At 50.0% G+C, this 19,265-nt stretch overlaps 9 protein-coding genes across 9 annotated transcripts; 3 read left to right on the top strand and 6 right to left on the bottom strand.

Annotated features, from left to right (window-relative positions):
* Positions 1-55: 55 nt before the first annotated feature.
* ASPSYDRAFT_1172503 (transcription factor TFIIIC subunit TFC6) lies at positions 56-2,730 on the bottom strand (the record flags this gene model as incomplete). Its single annotated transcript, XM_040840263.1, has 3 exons — positions 56-1,258; positions 1,311-2,463; positions 2,509-2,730. 3 exons carry the CDS (start codon positions 2,728-2,730, stop codon positions 393-395), a joined length of 2,241 nt encoding a protein of 746 aa, XP_040704893.1. The 3' UTR covers positions 56-392.
* Positions 2,731-4,005: 1,275 nt separating this feature from the next.
* On the top strand, positions 4,006-5,612 carry ASPSYDRAFT_789400 (uncharacterized protein). Its single transcript, XM_040850979.1, has 2 exons — positions 4,006-4,310; positions 4,361-5,612. Exons 1-2 carry the CDS (start codon positions 4,275-4,277, stop codon positions 5,309-5,311), a joined length of 987 nt encoding a protein of 328 aa, XP_040704894.1. The 5' UTR covers positions 4,006-4,274; the 3' UTR covers positions 5,312-5,612.
* Positions 5,415-6,530, bottom strand: ASPSYDRAFT_789323 (dolichyl-phosphate beta-D-mannosyltransferase). Its single transcript, XM_040850978.1, has 2 exons — positions 6,247-6,530; positions 5,415-6,152 (listed from the first exon to the last, which is right to left on the bottom strand). The coding sequence occupies exons 1-2, from the start codon at positions 6,348-6,350 to the stop codon at positions 5,519-5,521; spliced, it is 738 nt and encodes a 245-aa protein (XP_040704895.1). The 5' UTR covers positions 6,351-6,530; the 3' UTR covers positions 5,415-5,518.
* Positions 6,531-6,710: 180 nt separating this feature from the next.
* On the bottom strand, positions 6,711-7,271 carry ASPSYDRAFT_87645 (uncharacterized protein; the record flags this gene model as incomplete). The annotated part of the gene is made up of 2 exons (XM_040851878.1): positions 6,711-7,030; positions 7,094-7,271. 2 exons carry the CDS (start codon positions 7,269-7,271, stop codon positions 6,711-6,713), a joined length of 498 nt encoding a protein of 165 aa, XP_040704896.1.
* An 827-nt stretch (positions 7,272-8,098) lies between these two features.
* Positions 8,099-10,084, bottom strand: ASPSYDRAFT_29595 (uncharacterized protein; the record flags this gene model as incomplete). The annotated part of the gene is made up of 1 exon (XM_040844665.1): positions 8,099-10,084. The coding sequence occupies one exon, from the start codon at positions 10,082-10,084 to the stop codon at positions 8,099-8,101; it is 1,986 nt and encodes a 661-aa protein (XP_040704897.1).
* Positions 10,085-12,108: 2,024 nt separating this feature from the next.
* ASPSYDRAFT_42953 (uncharacterized protein) lies at positions 12,109-13,238 on the bottom strand. The gene has a single exon (XM_040846567.1). It carries the CDS (start codon positions 12,875-12,877, stop codon positions 12,167-12,169), a length of 711 nt encoding a protein of 236 aa, XP_040704898.1. The 5' UTR covers positions 12,878-13,238; the 3' UTR covers positions 12,109-12,166.
* A 326-nt stretch (positions 13,239-13,564) lies between these two features.
* ASPSYDRAFT_42954 (SWAP/Surp domain-containing protein) lies at positions 13,565-16,421 on the top strand. Its single transcript, XM_040846568.1, has one exon. It carries the CDS (start codon positions 13,658-13,660, stop codon positions 16,094-16,096), a length of 2,439 nt encoding a protein of 812 aa, XP_040704899.1. The 5' UTR covers positions 13,565-13,657; the 3' UTR covers positions 16,097-16,421.
* ASPSYDRAFT_42955 (nuclear transport factor 2 family protein) lies at positions 16,289-17,726 on the top strand. Its single transcript, XM_040846569.1, has 6 exons — positions 16,289-16,422; positions 16,581-16,598; positions 16,722-16,786; positions 16,864-16,935; positions 17,075-17,176; positions 17,249-17,726. The coding sequence occupies exons 1-6, from the start codon at positions 16,416-16,418 to the stop codon at positions 17,363-17,365; spliced, it is 381 nt and encodes a 126-aa protein (XP_040704900.1). The 5' UTR covers positions 16,289-16,415; the 3' UTR covers positions 17,366-17,726.
* ASPSYDRAFT_788739 (PQ-loop repeat-containing protein) lies at positions 17,419-18,898 on the bottom strand. Its single transcript, XM_040850976.1, has 3 exons — positions 18,720-18,898; positions 18,405-18,662; positions 17,419-18,352 (listed from the first exon to the last, which is right to left on the bottom strand). Exons 1-3 carry the CDS (start codon positions 18,785-18,787, stop codon positions 17,779-17,781), a joined length of 900 nt encoding a protein of 299 aa, XP_040704901.1. The 5' UTR covers positions 18,788-18,898; the 3' UTR covers positions 17,419-17,778.
* Between the last annotated feature and the right edge of the window lie 367 nt (positions 18,899-19,265).

The raw sequence follows: 19,265 nt of genomic DNA on the forward strand, positions 1-19,265 counted from the left end.
GGTGAACAGTAATTGTTTCATCAGTCATTGATGAGTTCATAGAGACTTCGCGGCATGTCGAGGCGGCTGATCACATATAGGTCGCCTGCTGCCTATTAGGATAAGCTGAGCAAAACCACGGTGAACCGGCAGCTTTCGAACCAATCGTTCACTATACTTAGAACTGAGGTTTTCGTGTTTGTTGTGGTGTATTGATGTCCGATCGCCTTAAACTAGAGGGTCCAATACTGATCCCTTCCCTGGTTGGCATTCAATTGCATTCACTTGTCATGCAGGGTAAACAGAGCGTACGTAACATCTGGTCGCCATGTACACGAACTCTTTCCAGACCGTCATATTCAGAGTGCATAATATTGAAAATTGGCCAAGAATCAGACATGGCGAGGATGGAGCTACAATGCAAGATCTTCGACACGAAGCAGTCCACATCCTAACCCGGCGGCCGCCCATCCCGCGCATGACTGATTGGGGTTCCACGACAGTGCCGTGATGTGCGTTTCTTCCTCGTAGATGGTAACTATCATAGTCGAATTGACCATCTTGCGATCTCCCGTCATGTTGCGCAATAAGCTAATACTCTCCGCACGATACCCGTCGTAGAACCGACTCGTCCCGGAACTACTCGATTCGTTTCCCCGTACCCAAGTATGCGAAAACCACGTCTGTTGCCATTGCTTTTCCTTGGAATGCAGCAGCCTTCGTAATGGATTTGTCGCAACCACCGACCCCCCAGTAGAGCCGAAAAGCACACTCGGATGCCATGAGCTGCATGTCGCCAAAGCAGAGAGCGTGCTCGGCAACCGAGCGACGGCCAACGTAGCGAAGAAACGTCGCAGGGTTAGCATGCGTACGAAGTCGTTTTCGTCACTGGAAAGGAAGGATTGTAGCCATGGCGAGTAAGTCAAATGCGGCGAACCCACTCTCATGCGGGTCGTCTCGACCGCATCCTTCTCATGGTCGGCAATTGACCATAGTCGTGTCTCTCCATCCATCGACGTGGTGGCCACGAGATGTGCGTGAGTCGGATAGGCTGATGAGATGTTGAGTACATACGTAGAGTGAATGGGGTGGTAAAAATAAGGTAGAGGATCAGCCTGCATGGCCTCGGGTTGGGGTTGGACGGATGGCGATACGATGCTCCAAATAGCAACAAATCCATTGGCGCAGCCTACAGCAATATCGCTGGATGACAGCCATACCACACACGTACATACTGTAGACAGTGGTTTCGCCGCGAATACAGGGGCGCCAACTTTGTCTGCGAAAAGTTAGCGCTACGGTGCTCAATATTTTCGCCAACTCAAACTTACAGAACTCGGTCTTGCTGGAGTCGCTATTGACTTTCACATCAATGACCCGGACATAGCCATCACTCCAGATACCGGCAAGAAGCCCTACGCTCTTTAAACCACCCTTGTCGTCGTCCTCCCGTGACTCCCGCGGAATAGAGCACCAGGCTATACGCCTCAAGTCACCCCATTCGGTGCCCAGAATCAGACGCAAGCTAGGCTCGGCGCTCATATCAAGGGTTTTCGTAGTTTCACCATCCCCGTCAGCTTTGAAAGCCCAAAGTTGTAAAGCACAAGGGTAGGGAGCCGACGGCCGAAATGCTGGGCCCGCGGAGTCTTTCAAGGGATCTGGATAATTTCGTCTCTGTTCATTCGAGATCGGGGTAACCACAGCCAGATACTGGTCAGGGTCACTCTGGTTTGGCGCCCATGCCGCGCACTGAATCCGTTGGCCGATATTGAGAATCCAGCCTTGTCGCTTTTTCTTCCTGGATCGCGTCCCGTCCGTTTCAGCTTGACCCTTATTCCGACTTTTGACCTCTTCCCACGCATCCCCGAAATTGAGGGCATCATACTGACCCAGATTAAATTCCAGTTGATTGTCAGTAGGTCCCATTAGCACAGTATGCTTTCCCGGCTTCGGTGCAGGCAAATAGGTCTGACGAGCGTCAGTCTCCGTAATCTGCTCAAGCCGCTGGCGTTTCCTAAATCGTTCCCCGGGACCATCACCATAATACCAATCCCACCCAACCGTTCTCTCCCTTTTCAAATCCTCCGGTTCAACTCCAAATGTCGATCCATACTTGTAATCTTGTAAAGTACCGGCTTCATCCAGCGACACTCGAGTCGGCAATGTAGAGTCGGCACCCCTAGCCCACCGTTCTCTCGTATACAAAATAGCGAGAAGATCCCTTTCATCCAGACCAAATGTCACTTGCAGATGGATTGATTTCCCGACATGCTCAAGCGGGTTCCAGGTCCCACGCGAATGAGTCTCATCCCCGGTAAGTGCAATAGTCCCATCCGACTGCCGATTCTTAACTGTTCTTGGCTGATCGAGCTTCGCTCGCTTCTGGCGACCGCGTGGACGGCGGCCCTTTTTCTTTTCTTCATCTGCCGCCCTTGCTCCTGCTGCTGCTGGTGAGAAGACGGGCTCGTCTACCTCATCTTCTTCCTCGTCATTTTCAGCCAGGGCATCTTCGCCGTCAAAGGCATCGACTTCTTCATCATCATCATTCTCCTCCGCCTCCAGCTCGTTTTCATGGAAGTCTTCGTCGGATTCATCATCTTCATTCCCGCGCACAGGCTTCTTGCCCTTGTTCCGCGGTGTCTTGCTTGTTTCCTCGGTGGAGTTTGAATCCGATTCCTCGCCAGCAAGGGGGTCGACTGCATACATTTTTCGGACGCCAGACAGGCGACCGGATCTACGAGCTGAGGGCATCTTTGTGTCTCTGCGGCTCTTTAGAGTCTTTCACTAGAAGCTCTCGCGCTAGCATTTCGGCTGGTGGCTGATTTGTTAGGGGAAGAGCTCTTTTGCTAGAAGCTCAATTCCGGCACAGCATATTTATTTGATCCTAATTTGGATAGGACAATATGCTCGAGAATTAAACGATTCGATTTGAAAGAGAGGAAGGAATGAAGAATGAAGCGATGAACCCGCGGGACCTCATCGAACTCATAGCTACCGATTAGGCTTAGTGTATGTCTTGGCATTGTATTATGTATTGTGACGGTAATAAAATATCACTTGTACCAGGATGAGGATCGATCAGAAAACAGTCGGTCCTGAACTGTATAGCCCTCATCCTACCTTCCGCAACACGTTGGCATCTTCTCCTCAAACTCCTCCTCCAACGAAACCACGATGCCTGGATTTGTTATCCGCAACCCCATCGTACAAACCTTTTAAAGTATGACGGGTATGCAAGTTTTGCCTTCGCCCTCCAAGATAACCTAAACACGGGACATGAAGTTCTGGAGTTTTCAGGCGTCGGTGTAGACGATTTCAAATTTCTTGCATCCGATAGTGATAGACCTTTGAAATCAGCCAAACTTTCATACATCTTTCTGACCGAGCTCCTGGCGGCAGCAGGGTTTATGCAGTTTCTTCTAGAAACCTCCCCTCCCCTGCCGTGCGAGTGCAACACGTTGAGATCCTTAATGGAGGAATGGGACCCGAGGTACACGGTTGGGAGATGGATCAAAACTTGGATGCTATCTCTACGGACGAGATTCGGTTGGATTTCGCGAATGTTCGTTGGGCGGTCGGCTGCCTCCAATCTTGAACGAGACATTGTCGTAGACTGAAATGTTTTGATTGCATTCGCCAATAAATTTTGGCGTCATCAAAGTCGGCATTTGCAAGGCCGGTAGCCGCCTCGGTTTTGATAACACTAGCCATTGTCGCACAAAGCACCAGGGAGTACTTTCGAGGAGTATTGAGCATTTCAGTCTATGGGGAAGGAGAAGGAGTCTCAGCCTTGAGTGGTTGCTCTGGTTCTGCAACGGGAGAGGGTCACTGCTCACCACGGGTCGCTGAATGTTGCTCTGATTTTTTTTGTATGTGTTAGCGTTGGGATTTGTGTTCTCGAGGCGTTCCAGAGGCTTTATCTCTCTAAATTGACACCCTATTGTTTGTCTCTTATTTTGAAGCTCGGGCAAGAAAGGGCTTGTATTTTTAAGGTATTATGTGTAACGGGCCGACGGGGACCTAGAGCTCTATTTGTATAGCATCACTTTTACTTGACATCAGCCCATTTGTAAAGCTCCCTGGTTCGGCTAGAAAATAATAGGGTAAACCGATTGTGTCGTCCCTGGCCTAATGCTCGTGCTGTCCTGTTGCCTCTATGGTGGGCTGCATCTATTAATCAAAGTGGCCACTGTTTCTACCCCACCAACAGCTTCAGTCAGCTTAACCTCGCCTCAACAGCACGAGCTACTTACGATTAGTAGTACTATACAGAAACACTTCTACTTTATTCCAAAATGACCGCATCGTATCCGGGCACCCTACACAACTATGTAAGTTTCCTCTTATCAGCCAAGTAAATCATGGTGCTTACCCATGGCAGGCTCCTCGCTTGGTAGCCTTCGAATTTGGTTCTCCGAGCACCCCCAAGCCACACAGTCTCCTCTTCATTGGCGGTCTCACGGACGGCCTCTACACAGTTCCATATGTCCAAGAAATTGCAAAGGCCTTAGAACGCACAGATTGGTCCATTTACCATCTCCATCTCTCCTCTTCCTACGGCGGCTGGGGCATCGGTAGTCTCGACCGAGACGTCGAAGAGATCGGCCAATGCGTTGAGTATGTGCGTAACCTGAAAAAGAACGCCACTACAAATGGTACTGCCGGAAAAGTCGTCATCATGGGCCATTCAACAGGGAGCCAGGATGTCCTGCACTACGTGTATTCAGAGAACCCACTCCCACGCAACCCCTTTGCTGATGGCGTACAAGGCCTTACCCGTCCGGCTGTAGATGGGGCAATCATGCAGGCACCCGTATCTGATCGGGAAGCGATACTGCAGACCATAAAGGAGAGCTCAGAAGCCCGGGAGGCATATGACACACTGGTGAAGTTTGCACAGGAGCAACCAGCTCGTACGCTTTGCCCTCTGAATCTCACAGGACTAGTTGGGTTGGATCCTTTCACGCCGGTTAATGCTAGGAGATTTTGGAGCCTCGCGAGCCCAGAAAGCCCTGCAAAACCGTCGGAGGATGACCTTTTTAGCACGGATATGACGGATGAAAGGCTTGGTGAAACATTTGGGCAGGTTGCGACACGGGGCCTGCTGCGGAGTACTCTTGTTGCACTCTACTCCGGAAACGACGAGTACGCGCCAAATGGAGTTGATAAGGAAGCTTTGATGGCGCGATGGAAGCGAGCAACCGACGCCGGAGGAGCGAAAAAGTGGGACGATGAGGCTAGTGGTATCATTCCTGGAGCGAGCCACAATGTCCGAGACGAAGGACAGGCATGGTTGATCGAGCATGTTTTGAACTACTTGAATCGGGTTTGAGAATTGAACGGTCTAAATCCCTCAGCGAATAAGTTAACCAACGAGTGGAACAACAATCAATTATCAGACGGATATAAAAACCTGACATTAATATACAAGACATAGGAAAGTAACCAGGTGCGGTAGTCATCACGGACACATGTAAAATGAAATAGGTAGGGAGAGAACAGCCGAAACGACGACTATAGAAGGGGAGGGTAAACAAAATCAAACCCTCAGCCAGAGGTTGAAAACTCCCTTGAGATACTCCACGATTTCGGAGCCTCCAAGCTTGCTCTCTCCGTACAACCGATCAACGAAGGTAATCGGGCACTCCGCAACCTTGAATCCCATCGCCTTCGCCCTAACCATCATCTCCATCTGGAAACTGTATCCTTTGCTCTGCGTGCTGTGGATCACCTTGTCCAATACGTTCTTCTTGTACAACCGGAAGCTGCCCGTCAAATCACTAACACCCGGCATGAGCATCACGTCCGCGATCAAGTTCGCTGTCCGCGACGTGAACTTCCGGAATAGGTCCCATCCATACACACCACCCTGGATGTTATCGCGGGAAGCGTAGCGCGTGCCGGTGACGATATCAGCATCTGTTTCCTTTTGAATGCGAACCATCTCGGGGATGAACTTGGGGTGGTGGCTGAAGTCGGCGTCCATGATTATAACAAAGTTTCCGGTGGCATACTGCAGGCCGTGGACGTATGCAGTTCCAAGACCGAGCTTACCAGCGCGAGGCTTGAGGACGATGTGCTCGGCGCCCCAGACATTTTGGAGCTGTTTGGCGATTTCGAGGGTGCCGTCGGGGGAGCCGTCGTCGACGATGATGACCTCCCAATCTAGGTTGCTGTTTTATAATCTGTTAGCTTTCAAGAGCATTCGCTTCCTGAAGCGCTTTTTCAATCGGCGACGGGCTCGTGGGTGGAGGGGTGTCCGCTCACTTCTCTCGAAATGTCCGCTCCAGGAGCCAGCATATGATAGGGAGGTTCCTCCGCTCATTGTAAGTAGGGAGAATGACGGAGTACTTGTTGCCCTTTGGAGCCATTTTTCAGTGCTGGGACGAAGATTGTACAGTAAAATGAACTTGCGACAAGATGCAATTGCAAAACCGAAAGATGAGACTGCTCAAGAGCTTCAAGTCGGGGGGCAGCTCAGGAACAAACACGCGGGAGATCCGCCGCGGTCGCTAATGAGCGACTTGTGCCAATCTGGCCCGAATGCGGCCTCGACCTGAACTATACACCACAACAGCTTTACTCCTATTCATATTCTCACTCACTGAAATATTTCTATTCATCCAAAGCATATGGAATACAACACAATACAAGTTAATATCACAAAATTGACCACGCATCTAAAATCAAACACTCAACAGCCTTGGAAACTTCCACCAATTACTAAGTGCCTAGTAACCTTCTTGTCCATCTAGCTTCCCCCAATATCCCTTTCCGACCTTTCCGTCTTGGTTAATCCGATTGTACGGCTTGTCGAACCGCTTGTCGATATCTTCATTGTGCCTTTTTACATCCTCAGGAACATTGGGCTTCATGTTCCCTTCCTCGTCAACATTCGCCGACTGATGGCCATCCGTGATCGTCGGCTTAGCGTTGTTGGATGGCCTCGTATTGGTGTCTTCTTCTACCTCGCCGGTCGGCGACTCAGACTGCTTGTATGATGGCTGTGACTTGGAGCTGTTCTCACTGCTGACGTTGGGTGGTGGTGGTCCTGTAGGTCAACAATCAGTATGGTTGGGTGGCAAAGTCAAGGGAGGGATGACTGGTGACATACCTGGATGCTCTATGTCACGGGTAGGTCTGTTTCTATCGTCTTCAAATTTAGTTTCGCCATTGCCGTAAGAGCTATGGCTGTTCAGTCGCTGTTGGGTTTGGCCTTGGAGAACGGCGGGCAATCGTGTTGTAGGCTTGGTGGCTCGAAGTGAGCGACTGGTGCGGAGGAGCGAGTTCATACTTAGTAGCTGGAAATTTTGTATTTGAATTCGGAAAGAAAAAGTAAATTTAGTTTTGCAATAATCTCAGTATCGCAAGGTATGAATCTCTTTTCAATATATTCTGTCCATGCTGACGTGCTTAAGGGTTTGGCGAAAAGCATATGACGTTGTTAGCCGTCATATCCAATTTCCGCTTCAGGCACTCCGTACGGCCGTGAGGGCAGCATAAGTCGCTAGGTAAGCAGGCTACTAGAACGAAATCCGCTTGGGATTATCTTGGAATATGCGTAAGTAGTATATATATATATATATATATACCTAAAATGGGACTGGAGTCGGGCATTATTCTCATGCCAATATACATCCCAAAAGACACACTAACCATCAAGATAGGTGCAAAATCCTCAAATAAAACAAAGTTCCAGGATCAAGTATAAAAACAGAAACGACTGAACAACGGAATCCGAGGACCCGTATGCAACCATAATGATTCCATGAACGCCGTGTGCGTGACCAGAGTATCAATAAACGAGAGTCAAGATCCAATCCAGACAATAGAAAAGTATCACAACGGGTGAAACCAAAGAAGTCATCAAATACTAGAATGACCAGAACGGGAGAGTAGTAGTCGAACAGGCAAGATACACGCCATCCTTGAGATAAAAAAAACATGAGAATAGGAAATCAAACCATCGCGCCGAGAAGTAAAACATGTAGAACCGTACGAGAATAGGCTGTCGCTCATAGAAGCACCATTAAACCGCCCCGATAACGCCGACACCACGATTTCAGCTGTCGTTTTTGAGTCGCCTTTAATCAAAAAGCTCAGATACCAAAACGCCACGCTAGTCGGTCAATGAAGCACAATAACATACACTCTGATATTGCACCTTTGCCGTATATGTTTGAGTTGCGCCTCCAGAGCCCTTGACCGTGGTTGTCGCCGTCGGTTCATTAACGCTGATTCCAATCGTATCGGTGGATACCGACTCAATTGAGCCGTCCTCCGAGACTTTCATTTGCTGGCAGTACGGGGATTGGGCCTCCGCGTTATCTCGCTTCTCGTCAATTTTAATCCTACGATCATAGTTTGGCAGCGAAGCATCTGATCGTCTTGACGGAGAATCCTCAGAGGAAGTTTTGGTGCTCGAGTCGTGATCAGACTGCCAGTCTCTGGTTGTCTGGTTAAGGTAAAGGAAAAATTCCATAGACGTGCCATTCCACCAGCAGAACCACGGTCGGTCTCCGATGTCGCTTGAGCGTTTGCGATGATGCATGCCGGCAAGTACATCATTTTCCGAAACAGACCGCTTCGATACATCTGACGACGAAAATGTATCTTCCGGGACCACCACTAGTTTGTCAAAGAACGTGAAAAAAGACAGAGCGGGCCCAAGACTGAGGTCTGTTGTATCCATCACTAGTTTGAGCGACATTGAAGGTTGGGTGAAAAACGGCGCCTGTGCACCGTACGTCAACGTTTTGGGTAACGGATCGCTGTAAAAGTCGATTGTCCTGTCATCTTCATCACCGCCAATTTTGATTGGGATAGGTTTCTGATTATAGCAACCCCATGACGGAGTTTGTTCCTGATCTTTAATACAAAACTTCGACTGATTCTTTGGTGCGGCTGGAATGGCAAAGGTGCCTACACTGAGATCCGGCAGGCCGTGCGGAGGGGTGGACAGTGGAGTTGCATCTGTTCGAGGGGGGACCGTCGAGGTAATGACAGTTGGAGTTGCGGAAGAGGTCGCCTCTTCCGCAGCCTTTTTGGCGCCTAATATACCACCAATGGCTCCTCCAATGCTCCCTCCAACGATCATGACGACAGATATTAAAACCAAGGTCCAAACCGGTAGCCCGCAACATACTCTTTTCTTGCCCCTCCTCTTTAACTTTTCTTCAAAGGCCATAACCCCAGTTGGTGGTGGCTCGTCTGGGACTTCACTCCCGCGTGCGGTCGGTTGATTACCGGCAACCAGGGTTCCTGACGACACGTCCGACGTAGCAGCATCTCGTTCGTTGTTACCATTGGCTTGATCCGCGAGGGCTGGGGCTTCCGGGAGCACAACAGCCGTCGCTTCTAGCTTCGGAGAGGTCCCCTCGGGGTAACGAGAATAAGGTGGGAGTTGTTCAGTATACCCATCCGGTCCAATTAGATCACCAACGTCGTCAGCAGCACGATTCGGTGGTCTTTGGTATGCTTCTTGGAGGTGTCCTGGAAAACCCAGTGGTATGACTGAGTCTTCTAAACCTTCTTCGACAACAACATTCTGGGAGTACATCGCGTAAGGATGTTGCGGGCCGTTTGATTCAGTCAAGGGCCCATCCACTGGGCGAATAGTCGAAGTAGTGGCTACACTCGGTGAGCGACTAACGCCGACCTGCGGGTACATCGCGTACGGGTGACTGGGCCCAGTGGCTCCGGTGTAAGGGCTAAGAGCACGAGGTGGTATCGAAAAGCGAGACGATGTGCTTTGACTTCGCTGGGCGGTCGAGGGCGCTGTTGAATTCGAATTGATCGAGTTGCGATACGATAGGTCAAACCCTTTCTGGGGCAAGCTAGATCGATTGGCGGTATCATCTTCAAATGAAACCCGGGCTTCATCCCGAAACGGATTCTCTAGCAGTTCATCGTCGTTTGCGGATGTATTGTATGGCTTCTGGTGATGGGGTAGCGAGGATCGAAGGGTGTGAGATGAGGCGACAGATGAAATCGATAAGCTTCGAGGCGTAAGGGTCGCTTGTTCCGAATCTAAATGCTCCAAAGAGTACTCGTCTGAAAATACATTGGGGTTCGATGACCGGCCAGGAGTAGATGGATGAGGCATTGAATCAGGGTCGTGAGACGGTCCCGATCGAGACCGAGAAGACTGCGAGAAGGAGCGAGAATGGTCGGAAGATAGACGCCCAGACATGGCGTTATAAAGCCCTGACGGGCTCCCTAATCTGTTCAATCAATATTACTGAATTATCGAGTCAGCCCGTCACCTAAGTCGACTCGAGTTCGGACTGGCGTTGAGGGCAAAGGAGTGATCGGGAACGGGCGCGGAGGGGCTGGAGGACGAAAGAACGAAGGGGCGACGACCCATGCGACGGTGCAAAGAGCGAGATCGATTAGTACGTGCAAGAACGACTTGTAGAGCCGGGGAGGTATGTTTGAGAAGGGTCGGGATGGTTGGTCGCCAGTGGTGGATGAAGAGGCAGATCTCTGATGGGAGGGAGGGAGAGAGGTTGAGAGGAAGAGAGGAGTGGCAGCCTGAGGAAGGAAGCCTTCCACTTCGGGATTAGTCGTTTTCGGCCTTGGCTGAGGGAATAATCATCGGAAGATGGATCTTGGTTTCTACTGTACAATCCAGAAAAGCACTTCCTTAGTTTCAGTTTCTGTACTGTGGACACTGGACTCAAACAGTTGGCCTCATTTATTATTTTCCCTTCCACTGGGGGAAAAAGGGACCACACTCTTTTACTCAGCAGCCTAAGTCATGACTTTCGGTGGTTGCCCACATTGGCCGATTATTCTTAGGAATAATAATGCGTGCTGCGCCTCAGTTCTCAGCTCATCACGTCTGGAACGAATTATCCTCTCGTTCAATCTTCCCGGGCCTTCCTCGGCAGATGCGTCAAACTAGCATGCTTCTGAAGCGATTTGGAGGAGCGAACGAAAACAGAGGACAGCCTATCACCGTGACGGCCATCTCGGAAAAATGTCACTAAACTTGGTCGTTCAACCGACTGTTCCCCGCTAGTCCTTGGCATCCCTAAGAAATGTGGATGTCAAAGCCGGAAAACTGGAAAACCCTGCAACCTCACAAATCGCCACACCATTGTTCGGAAGAGCCTTGATGTTTATTCTTAGTGGATCATGGGTAAGCAAATGCTGCTCAGGGACGAAATGCCATCCGACTCAAACAAAGGAGGTAAAGCCGTTGAATTCGGGAACCCGGTGGAACCAAAACAGGTCTTTGCTTTGGAGCCCTGCAAGGCTGCAAATCCCTTAGGATACCGGAGGCGGGTTAATGCTATCAACGCTACATATCTGTCTGAACTCGGAAAAGCCCCGTTGTGACAGATGAGCCCTTGAAAGCTGGGGGTGGTCCTTCCGCATTCCAGGAGACTCATCATCGTCGTCATCAGTTTGCAAGGAGGGCAACAAGGTCACTTGACCAGTGCCCAAATGTGCGACATACGTTCTCAATAGTGTTATTATGATCACTAATAACCGCATTCATTGCACAGACGCTTGACGACCATACCTCGCGAAGTCGCGATGTTCTCGATTACATTTGCTCGGGGAATATGATCCTCGGGAATGTGTCATCTATTAATTTATCAGATGGCGTGTCAGTGTCTGCTGATGACTGATACATTCGTTATCGTAAAACCCTCCTTTCCTGTTCCTTTTCCTCTTGTTTACATGGCGCAAAAGCCCAGTTCGAGGACCATGGCAATGTTTCAGATCTTGTAACAACATGCATGCATGGATTGTCAGCATTGCCACTTTTGCATGGGTATCCTTCCCCAAAACAAACAGTAGGTGCTAATGACCCGATCCCTTGATCCAAAGGTTGAGAGAATATCGTTGACTTTTATTTACGAAGGTCTCGGTGATGCCAATCGGATACGTAACGGCCGTTGTTGGTTACAGTAGGTTCAGCTTTTGCGTAGCGTTGTAGGACGAGTGCTTTATCCTTGCACGAAACAGTGCTGGGATTCCAAGCTTGAATCTCGCTCTTGCCATAATACTAAACCTTGAGCATCGTGCTCATGATTTACCTTTGATCATTAAGAATCTATTGCCAGCGCCTGATCATTATATTATAGGGCAGGCAAGATGGCCTTAAACCTTGATTTTGTTGTAATCTGATCACCGAACGGGGCCTCAGTGGCTTCGTTGAGATCAAACCAAATGGTTATGGGAGTCTCTTCAAGGCCAGGATCTCCGACAGTTCCACAGCTCCTTTCTCTCCCCATCCTCCTATCCCGCTTTGGACAGAGGGCCTGACACGAACGTACCAAGCCCAAGCACGTCTATCCAGTTCGTCCACACTCAAAGCTGAGGCCCATGATCGGCACACCAAATCAATGCATTGCAAAAGCTGGCTCAAGCAATCCGTCTTTTCTGCCTCTACCTGTACGTTGCTCTTTCTTTTGGACGGAGTCTGATTTTCGGTGTTCCCACTAGGCGTCCTTACGAATGATATCAACAAATATGAGCGTGCTGACTGCGGAGTATGTATCGGGAGCGTCTTCTCCGAAGTTATAGCTGCATCTGAGCGACTTGATTGCGCGCGTTTTAATGCTTCGGTGTCGATCCCCCAAAGTGGTGGCGCAGACTCAGAGCTGCCCGGAGGATGTTGCCCTAGTATATCATCAGGTACAATCTCTCGATTCTGGGAACTCTGTGTGGTCTGCGGCAGCCCCTCTCGAGGATCGTAATCCCACCTTTTTAGCACCCTGACGTCTCTACCCAAGACCGTAACCACAGGTTGGCCTTCGCCCCAGACCTCCTCTTCAGCGAGCTGTCCACTCTCAAGGCCTAAACTGACAGCTTTTGAGCGGCTATTGGCGCTGACAACAGCCTGAGCCAAGCTGAGTCTACTCGATATCGGTTGCTCAGGCATTGTGTACTTCAAGACGCAAACAGCAAAGGCAAGCACTAGTGGTGCCCTATTTGTGAGCAATACGATGTTTGAGAGTTCTTCTTCACTGGCAGACGAAATGGGCAGAGCTAGTGTCTTTTCAGTGGCGAATGGGGTTGTAGTATCAGCTTGCAACGAAGCTTTAGACCTTTTTTGAGGGGAGCCTTTTGAGCTTTCTGTCGGCGCAGCGCGTTTCTTGGATATTTTCTTAGCAGCGTTAAGCACTTGCTTTGCGATCTTGTCGTCTTTAAATATCTCGTGTATCGTCTTGAGTTCTCCCTTGGATATACTTTCAGGTCTGCAACAAAATTAGATTATACCTAAGTTAAGTCTGCTCGGACTTCTGTTACTGTATCCATACGTTGTGAGATTAGCCTTGATAAGATCGTTGGTTTTGCCCATTGCGGTCGCCAACGGCACTTTGGCATCTTGAGAAAGGAACCGGAGCAGTGCCTGCACTTGAGGAGCAGCCATTTTGCCTTGTGTATAGTGTCTTATAATGATGTCGCAACTCTCGCGAAGATGAAATAGACGTCCGTGGGGAGATCAATAGTAGGTAGTCGGCGCAGTACGCTAAGTAGGTAGTTTTGCCTCAGGCAACAGCGATTTTCCGCCTCCGAACCAATGGAGACCCCGATAGCAGCGAGGTCTCCATTAACAACTCCTGCATCAAGTTAATGTCTTGAGTCTTGACGACCAACACCATACCTTGAAGAGGTTTCTGACAACATACCGGTCTGCTGCTTTTGCAGCCTCGTTAACATGGCGGAAGACCCCAAAACAAAGTCGATCCCAGACGTCACGTCAAAGCTGTCCGCCCCAGCCAAGAAGTCGCTATTCGAACGCCAGAAAGCTGAAGCCGAAGCCAAACGTGCCCGCGAGCGCGCCGAGACAGCCGCAGTCTACGAGGATTTTGTCAAGTCGTTCGAAGATGATTCTCCGGTCCCCGACCGCTCGACATCCGAGGGAAAGCAGAATAAACTTGGGAATAGGAACACCGGCTTTGGCGGAGGACCTGCGAAGCGGCATTTCACGAGCTCTGGTCCGCGCATGAGCGGTCCTGGGACGTTAGGCCCGGCTCCACCTTCACTTTCTCGCAAACGTACACACGAGGGCTTTCAATCATTACATCGAAATAGAGATCCAACACAAGGGACACTGGGTTTTGATAATGGTGGTGGTACGTCTACTGCGTCCGCCTTTCGTGCATCAGACGACGAGGATGAGGGTGCCGCGGATGCGAGAGAGGCTGAGAGGGCTGCAGCTAGGCCAACGTTGTATCTCGCGTCTCTGCCACCAGGAACGTCCCAATCCGTGGTCAAGTCTCTAATACCCTCGGTGCTTAATGTTGACAACGTCAAGTTTTTAAAACCCGCAGGCCAGTCTGTTACCGCGCGGAAATCTGTATCGGCGATTGTGACTCTCGCCAGTGAATCTGCGGCCTCCGATATTGATAGTAGCGTTAGTGCTCTACAAAACCGATATCTAGGATGGGGATATCATTTGTCTATCTCAAGGCATCTGTCGTCTGCAGCACTTGGCTCAACTGTTGCTGTCGGGCCCGCGTCCACAGGATCTCTTCCCTTCGGCGCAAAGTCAATCACGCCGGAGCTTGGAGGACGACTGAACCGCGCACCGCCTCCTGGTTTACATCGGGGTGGCTTTGCGCCTCCGAGTTCGTATGGCGCAACTCCTGGCAGTAGTGGTTCTACCATGCAGGTTGAGGTAAAGGCGCCGTCTGATTTGAAACAGTTAAGACTCATTCACATGACCCTGGAGAACCTGTTGAACTACGGCCCTGAATTCGAGGCTCTGCTTATGAGTCGCCCAGAAATTCAGAGAGAGGAAAAGTGGGCTTGGCTCTGGGATGCAAGGAGCCCTGGCGGAGTATACTATCGATGGAAGATATGGGATGTTATCACCAATAGCCGCTCTCATAACCAGCAAGGACGGTTCCAAAAATCTTTACCTATCTTCGAAGGCGGCGCCAACTGGTTATTTCCAGAAGGGAACCTTATGTTTGAGTATACTACTCGATTAGACGAGTTTGTGTCTGACGCAGACTACGATTCGTCTGATGAGGACATGTCCGAAGGGGAGGATGACCGACGGCAGCACGGTGGACCGCCTCCCACTGATGGAACCGGACCAGGCAACGAAGGACTAGGCCATATGAATCCGCTAAAAAAGGCGAAACTTGCTCACCTTCTTGCCCGACTTCCGACGACTCATGCAAAGCTACGCAAGGGTGATGTGGCGCGGGTCACTGCATTCGCCATTAAGCAAGCAGGCGCCGGGGCCGACGAGGTAGTGGAGATGATTGTGTCAAACATCATCGAACCTTACGCTTACACTGGAGCGAATCCTGACCGTGAAACGGAAAAAGGAATTGCCCGCAAGGAGCAGAATGGTGATGAGACAAATGCAGCCCCTACAGACGACACAGGGAAGGAGAATCTGGATACGTCTGCTGCTAAACTGGTCGGTCTCTACCTGATCTCCGATATCCTCTCTTCATCTGCCACCAGCGGTGTGCGTCATGCCTGGCGATACCGACAGCTGTTTGAATCAGCGTTAAAGTCATATCAAGTTTTTGAACATCTTGGGAGACTTGAAAAGGTGTTAGGCTGGGGACGGCTGAGGGCAGAGAAGTGGAAACGCAGTATAGGCTCCCTTCTACATCTCTGGGAAGGGTGGTGCGTATTTCCGCAGTCGAGCCAGGAGCATTTTTATCAAGTTTTCGATAAGCCGCCGCTCACAGAGCAAGAGCAAAAGGAGGAGGAGGAGAAAGCAGAGGCCGAACGGGCAGCTGCTGCATTCTCTAAGAATAAGAGTCGCTGGAAGACAGTCGATGAGGAGTCATCCACTTCACGCTTTGACACAAGTCGACCCACTGAGACGAAGCCCACCCAAATGGAAGTTGACCAGGCGGGTGCTGGAGATATGGACATCGACGGTGAACCGATGAGTGATATTGATGGCGAGCCAATGGAGGACAGCGATCTGGAAGACTTGGATGGAAATCCCCTCGAAGAGGATGAAGGATACGAACCAGAAGGGAAGACACTAGAAGAAGGGGACAGACCCAAGGAACAGCTGGAGACTACAACCGAGAGACCACCAGATACGTCCACTGGGCCAGTGCGCAAACCACGGCCACGAGCAGAGGATATGTTTGCAGACTCGGACTCAGAAGGGTAGATCACTGTTGGCCTCTATATAGACGATCTATGTACAATCCCAGACCATTTACTAAGCTATATGATTGCCTCGACTCATGAAGTGTTCTTCAGTCGTTCGTAATGCTTCTAGGCCTGGTGCCTTGAATTTACGGCATCGCTACAGGCTGCCCCACAGTCACCTCCCCTCTCTCGGGAAATCCTTCTCAGGCTTCTTTCTTCAGGCTATTTGATCGGGCAATAACTCTTTCGCTTCTCCTTAATATCTCTATCGCACCCAATTCGTGCTCTTTCTCTTAATTCCCATCTTACATTTATTTTAAAACACACAATCTATCAAGATGGCCGGTAAGTCTTTATCCTTGCGCATTCCCTTGCGCAATGTTTTGTTTGCCCCTCCTTGAGGCTCTGGAACCACCCCTCCAACACGAACTCGAGTCACAATTCAATAAGCCCGCGAACACCGTAAAGAATGGTCCACTAATGCTTCTATCAAATGTTTATAGACTTTCAAGGAATCGCTCGTACGTTGCCCCTATGTCGATTGCCACGGCGGCCGACCATAACCACCCTACCACCCCGGAAGCGAAAACAACGGGCAAAAAAACAAAAGCAAACTGAGACAAAATCTGACATCTCGTGAACAGAGCAATTCGTTCAGTTCTACTATCAAACCTTTGATAGTAACCGCCAGGGCCTCGCGGGTCTCTACGTATGTCCCTCCCCTTCTAATACCACCGGGGTAGAAGAAACAGATGGACTGACTACTATTTTTTTTGACTCCAACAGCGCGACCAGTCCATGCTCACCTTCGAAACATCCTCTGTCCAGGGTGTTGGTGCGATTATTGAGAAGCTAGGCGTGAGTAGATCAACCATGAACCTTCTGCACACACCCTTACCCGCCTCGCTGCGTCGGTCTTGCCCGCACAAACGTCGCAGAATTATAATCACGGGGCTATCTCGGCAGTCTAATGAATGCTAACTTATTCGGGATATAGGCTCTACCCTTCCAAAAGGTCCAGCACCAGGTCGCTACTCTGGATGCCCAGCCCTCTAGCGAACAAGGCGGCATCCTAGTCCTTGTTACAGGTGCTCTGCTGGTAGGTGCAGATTGGGAAGATGGAAAAGACACAGATGAAAACTAATACTTTCTTTCTTTGCGACTTCGACAGGTCGATGAGGAGCAGAAACCCATGAACTACACACAAACTTTCCAGCTCCAACCCGATGGTGCTGGGAGCTTCTTCGTCTTCAACGATATCTTCCGCTTGATCTACAACACTGCTTAAGATATTTCCAATGAGATCTACAAGACGTGAATGGTTGTTATTTTAACGTGGAGGACTTATGAATGTTATGAACTAGAGGATGAAATTACCGTTCTGCTCTATCGCCGGCCAGCTGATGCTGCGGAAATGAGACAGTGGAATGTGGTTTCTCGTCCGTGTCTGCGAGAGTTCATTTGGTTTAAAGATTTGAAATGAATACTGTTGAGCTTCAAAATCTCGCGCCATTTATATCCAATCACTCAACTCGTTCTCTGAAATGTCTAAATTATTCTATGGAGAAAGATGTGCTAACTATTCAGTTACCCGCAACTTAAATAGAGACGTTAGGGGAAATTGTTTAAGCAAATAGCTAAAATTCGACAGTATTTGACGTAAGCTGAGACCGAAATTCTCTACGCTATTAAATGGGTATATCAGCGACCGTCCTGGAGAAGGGGCGTTTCTTCGTATGGGCCTTCTTCATCTTGGGCATCGTTGTTCTCGCCAGATCGGCTCGGGGGAGTATCCTTGTTATAGTCGTGGCTATGTCCCTTATTGGGACCAAGGTACTCAAAGAACACTGATAGAACAAGGAGTGTGCCCTGTAAGCACGCCGTAACGATTAGGATTCCCCACGTGCTCCAGCCCTTGCTGCCCAGTCGTGCAGCCAGACTACCTGCCCAAACCAGGGCTCCCGGGGTTTGAATGCACATCATTGGTATGCTCAAACTGCCTACGCAACGCAGCCTAAGAGTGGTGTAGATTTGAGGAAAGTACTGAATTGAAGAGAGAATGGCGGCCGTGACGCCACAGAAATTCGACCAGGATTGGAGCGAGGATGGCTGCTTGAAGCCAACAGCGAGGGTGACGATCAGCATCACTGCCGCATGGACGACACAGATTCCGCCCACAGCCAGCGCGGTCCGGTATGTAGGTTCTTCCTTCTGCATCATCGAGCGGGTGTTCGTGTGTGATTCTCGCGGGAAGAAAATGACGAAGAGGGTAAGTCTATAGTTGTAAGTTAGTATTGCAAGCTTTGTTTGAAGAGTATGAAACATACATCGCGAAGAAACTCAGCAGCTGCGTTGCGACTTGCAGGATTCCCAGGAGCCCTGCAAAACACGACAGCCCGCTGACATCCTTGCAGCATGCAACGTCTTGCAGGCTCTGCCGCTGCGACACCATGTTTGCCAAAGCGAAAGTGCCCGAAGTTGTTCCCAATAACACGAAATATGGCGATATTCCGAAGGAGCTCTTCAGCGTAGCGATACGGATTAATTGTGGCAGGTAGGAGACGAGGATTCCCAACACGATTAAGCTAGCTTTGATTAGCGACGAGGCAGAATTGCAGGCACGTCAACCAGCGAAAACATACATGGATAGGCTGAAATTCATCACACCTGGCGAGACCAGATGTCCGCATTGTAAATTCGAAGAATCCATCTCTAAATACGGGTGTTGGAACAGTAACGGAGCACCCTCATGGGGGGTTCCCCATATATCCCGTTGCAAGAGTAACAGTTGGCCGAGGCAGTTACCGGACCACCAGATAGACCGATCGAGCCGTCAACACATCGTCTTCCACGAAGTGAAAAGCTTTCGGCAGCCGGTTTGCTCTCTCTTTTGGGGTTTCTCGAATGTGCCGGTGACCGATCACACCCGAGAATGAACGATGGAATAGTTCGTTTGTTGATGGAGGAGTGGGAGGTCCAGCCAGCCCGCCCGAGCTTTGTCTCCGCATTTCCCAGAGTGGATGGCTTTGTCAGGTGCCCCGTTCGCTCTAGCCTCTTTTGGGATCTCCTAAGCCATCCGACCCTGTTCTGGTATTTCCCACCGCCTTCCCTTTTAGTTACTGTAGATAGCGTCATCGGCAGATGGATTGCTGTTAACTTACAGTATGGTGTACAGGGCCAAAATGAAG

This window comes from Aspergillus sydowii, assembly GCF_001890705.1.
Source record: "Aspergillus sydowii CBS 593.65 unplaced genomic scaffold ASPSYscaffold_3, whole genome shotgun sequence".
NCBI lineage: Eukaryota > Fungi > Ascomycota > Eurotiomycetes > Eurotiales > Aspergillaceae > Aspergillus > Aspergillus sydowii.

What these genes read in the sequence shown, in the direction of transcription:
- ASPSYDRAFT_789400 (XM_040850979.1), top strand. Translation starts at nt 4,275, where the DNA reads ATGACCGCATCGTATCCGGGCACCCTACACAACTAT. An exon ending in CGGGCACCCTACACAACTAT is followed by an intron (nt 4,311 to 4,360) that starts GTAAGTTTCCTC and finishes TACCCATGGCAG; the next exon opens with GCTCCTCGCTTGGTAGCCTT.
- ASPSYDRAFT_789323 (XM_040850978.1), bottom strand. Translation starts at nt 6,350, where the DNA reads ATGGCTCCAAAGGGCAACAAGTACTCCGTCATTCTCCCTACTTACAAT. An exon ending in GAGCGGACATTTCGAGAGAA is followed by an intron (nt 6,153 to 6,246) that starts GTGAGCGGACAC and finishes ATTATAAAACAG; the next exon opens with CAACCTAGATTGGGAGGTCA.
- ASPSYDRAFT_42953 (XM_040846567.1), bottom strand. Translation starts at nt 12,877, where the DNA reads ATGCCTGAGCAACCGATATCGAGTAGACTCAGCTTGGCTCAGGCTGTT.
- ASPSYDRAFT_42954 (XM_040846568.1), top strand. Translation starts at nt 13,658, where the DNA reads ATGGCGGAAGACCCCAAAACAAAGTCGATCCCAGACGTCACGTCAAAG.
- ASPSYDRAFT_42955 (XM_040846569.1), top strand. An exon ending in AGGGCCTCGCGGGTCTCTAC is followed by an intron (nt 16,787 to 16,863) that starts GTATGTCCCTCC and finishes TGACTCCAACAG; the next exon opens with CGCGACCAGTCCATGCTCAC. An exon ending in TTGTTACAGGTGCTCTGCTG is followed by an intron (nt 17,177 to 17,248) that starts GTAGGTGCAGAT and finishes CGACTTCGACAG; the next exon opens with GTCGATGAGGAGCAGAAACC.
- ASPSYDRAFT_788739 (XM_040850976.1), bottom strand. Translation starts at nt 18,787, where the DNA reads ATGGATTCTTCGAATTTACAATGCGGACATCTGGTCTCGCCAGGTGTG. An exon ending in ATGAATTTCAGCCTATCCAT is followed by an intron (nt 18,663 to 18,719) that starts GTATGTTTTCGC and finishes AATCAAAGCTAG; the next exon opens with CTTAATCGTGTTGGGAATCC. An exon ending in CTGCTGAGTTTCTTCGCGAT is followed by an intron (nt 18,353 to 18,404) that starts GTATGTTTCATA and finishes TTACAACTATAG; the next exon opens with ACTTACCCTCTTCGTCATTT.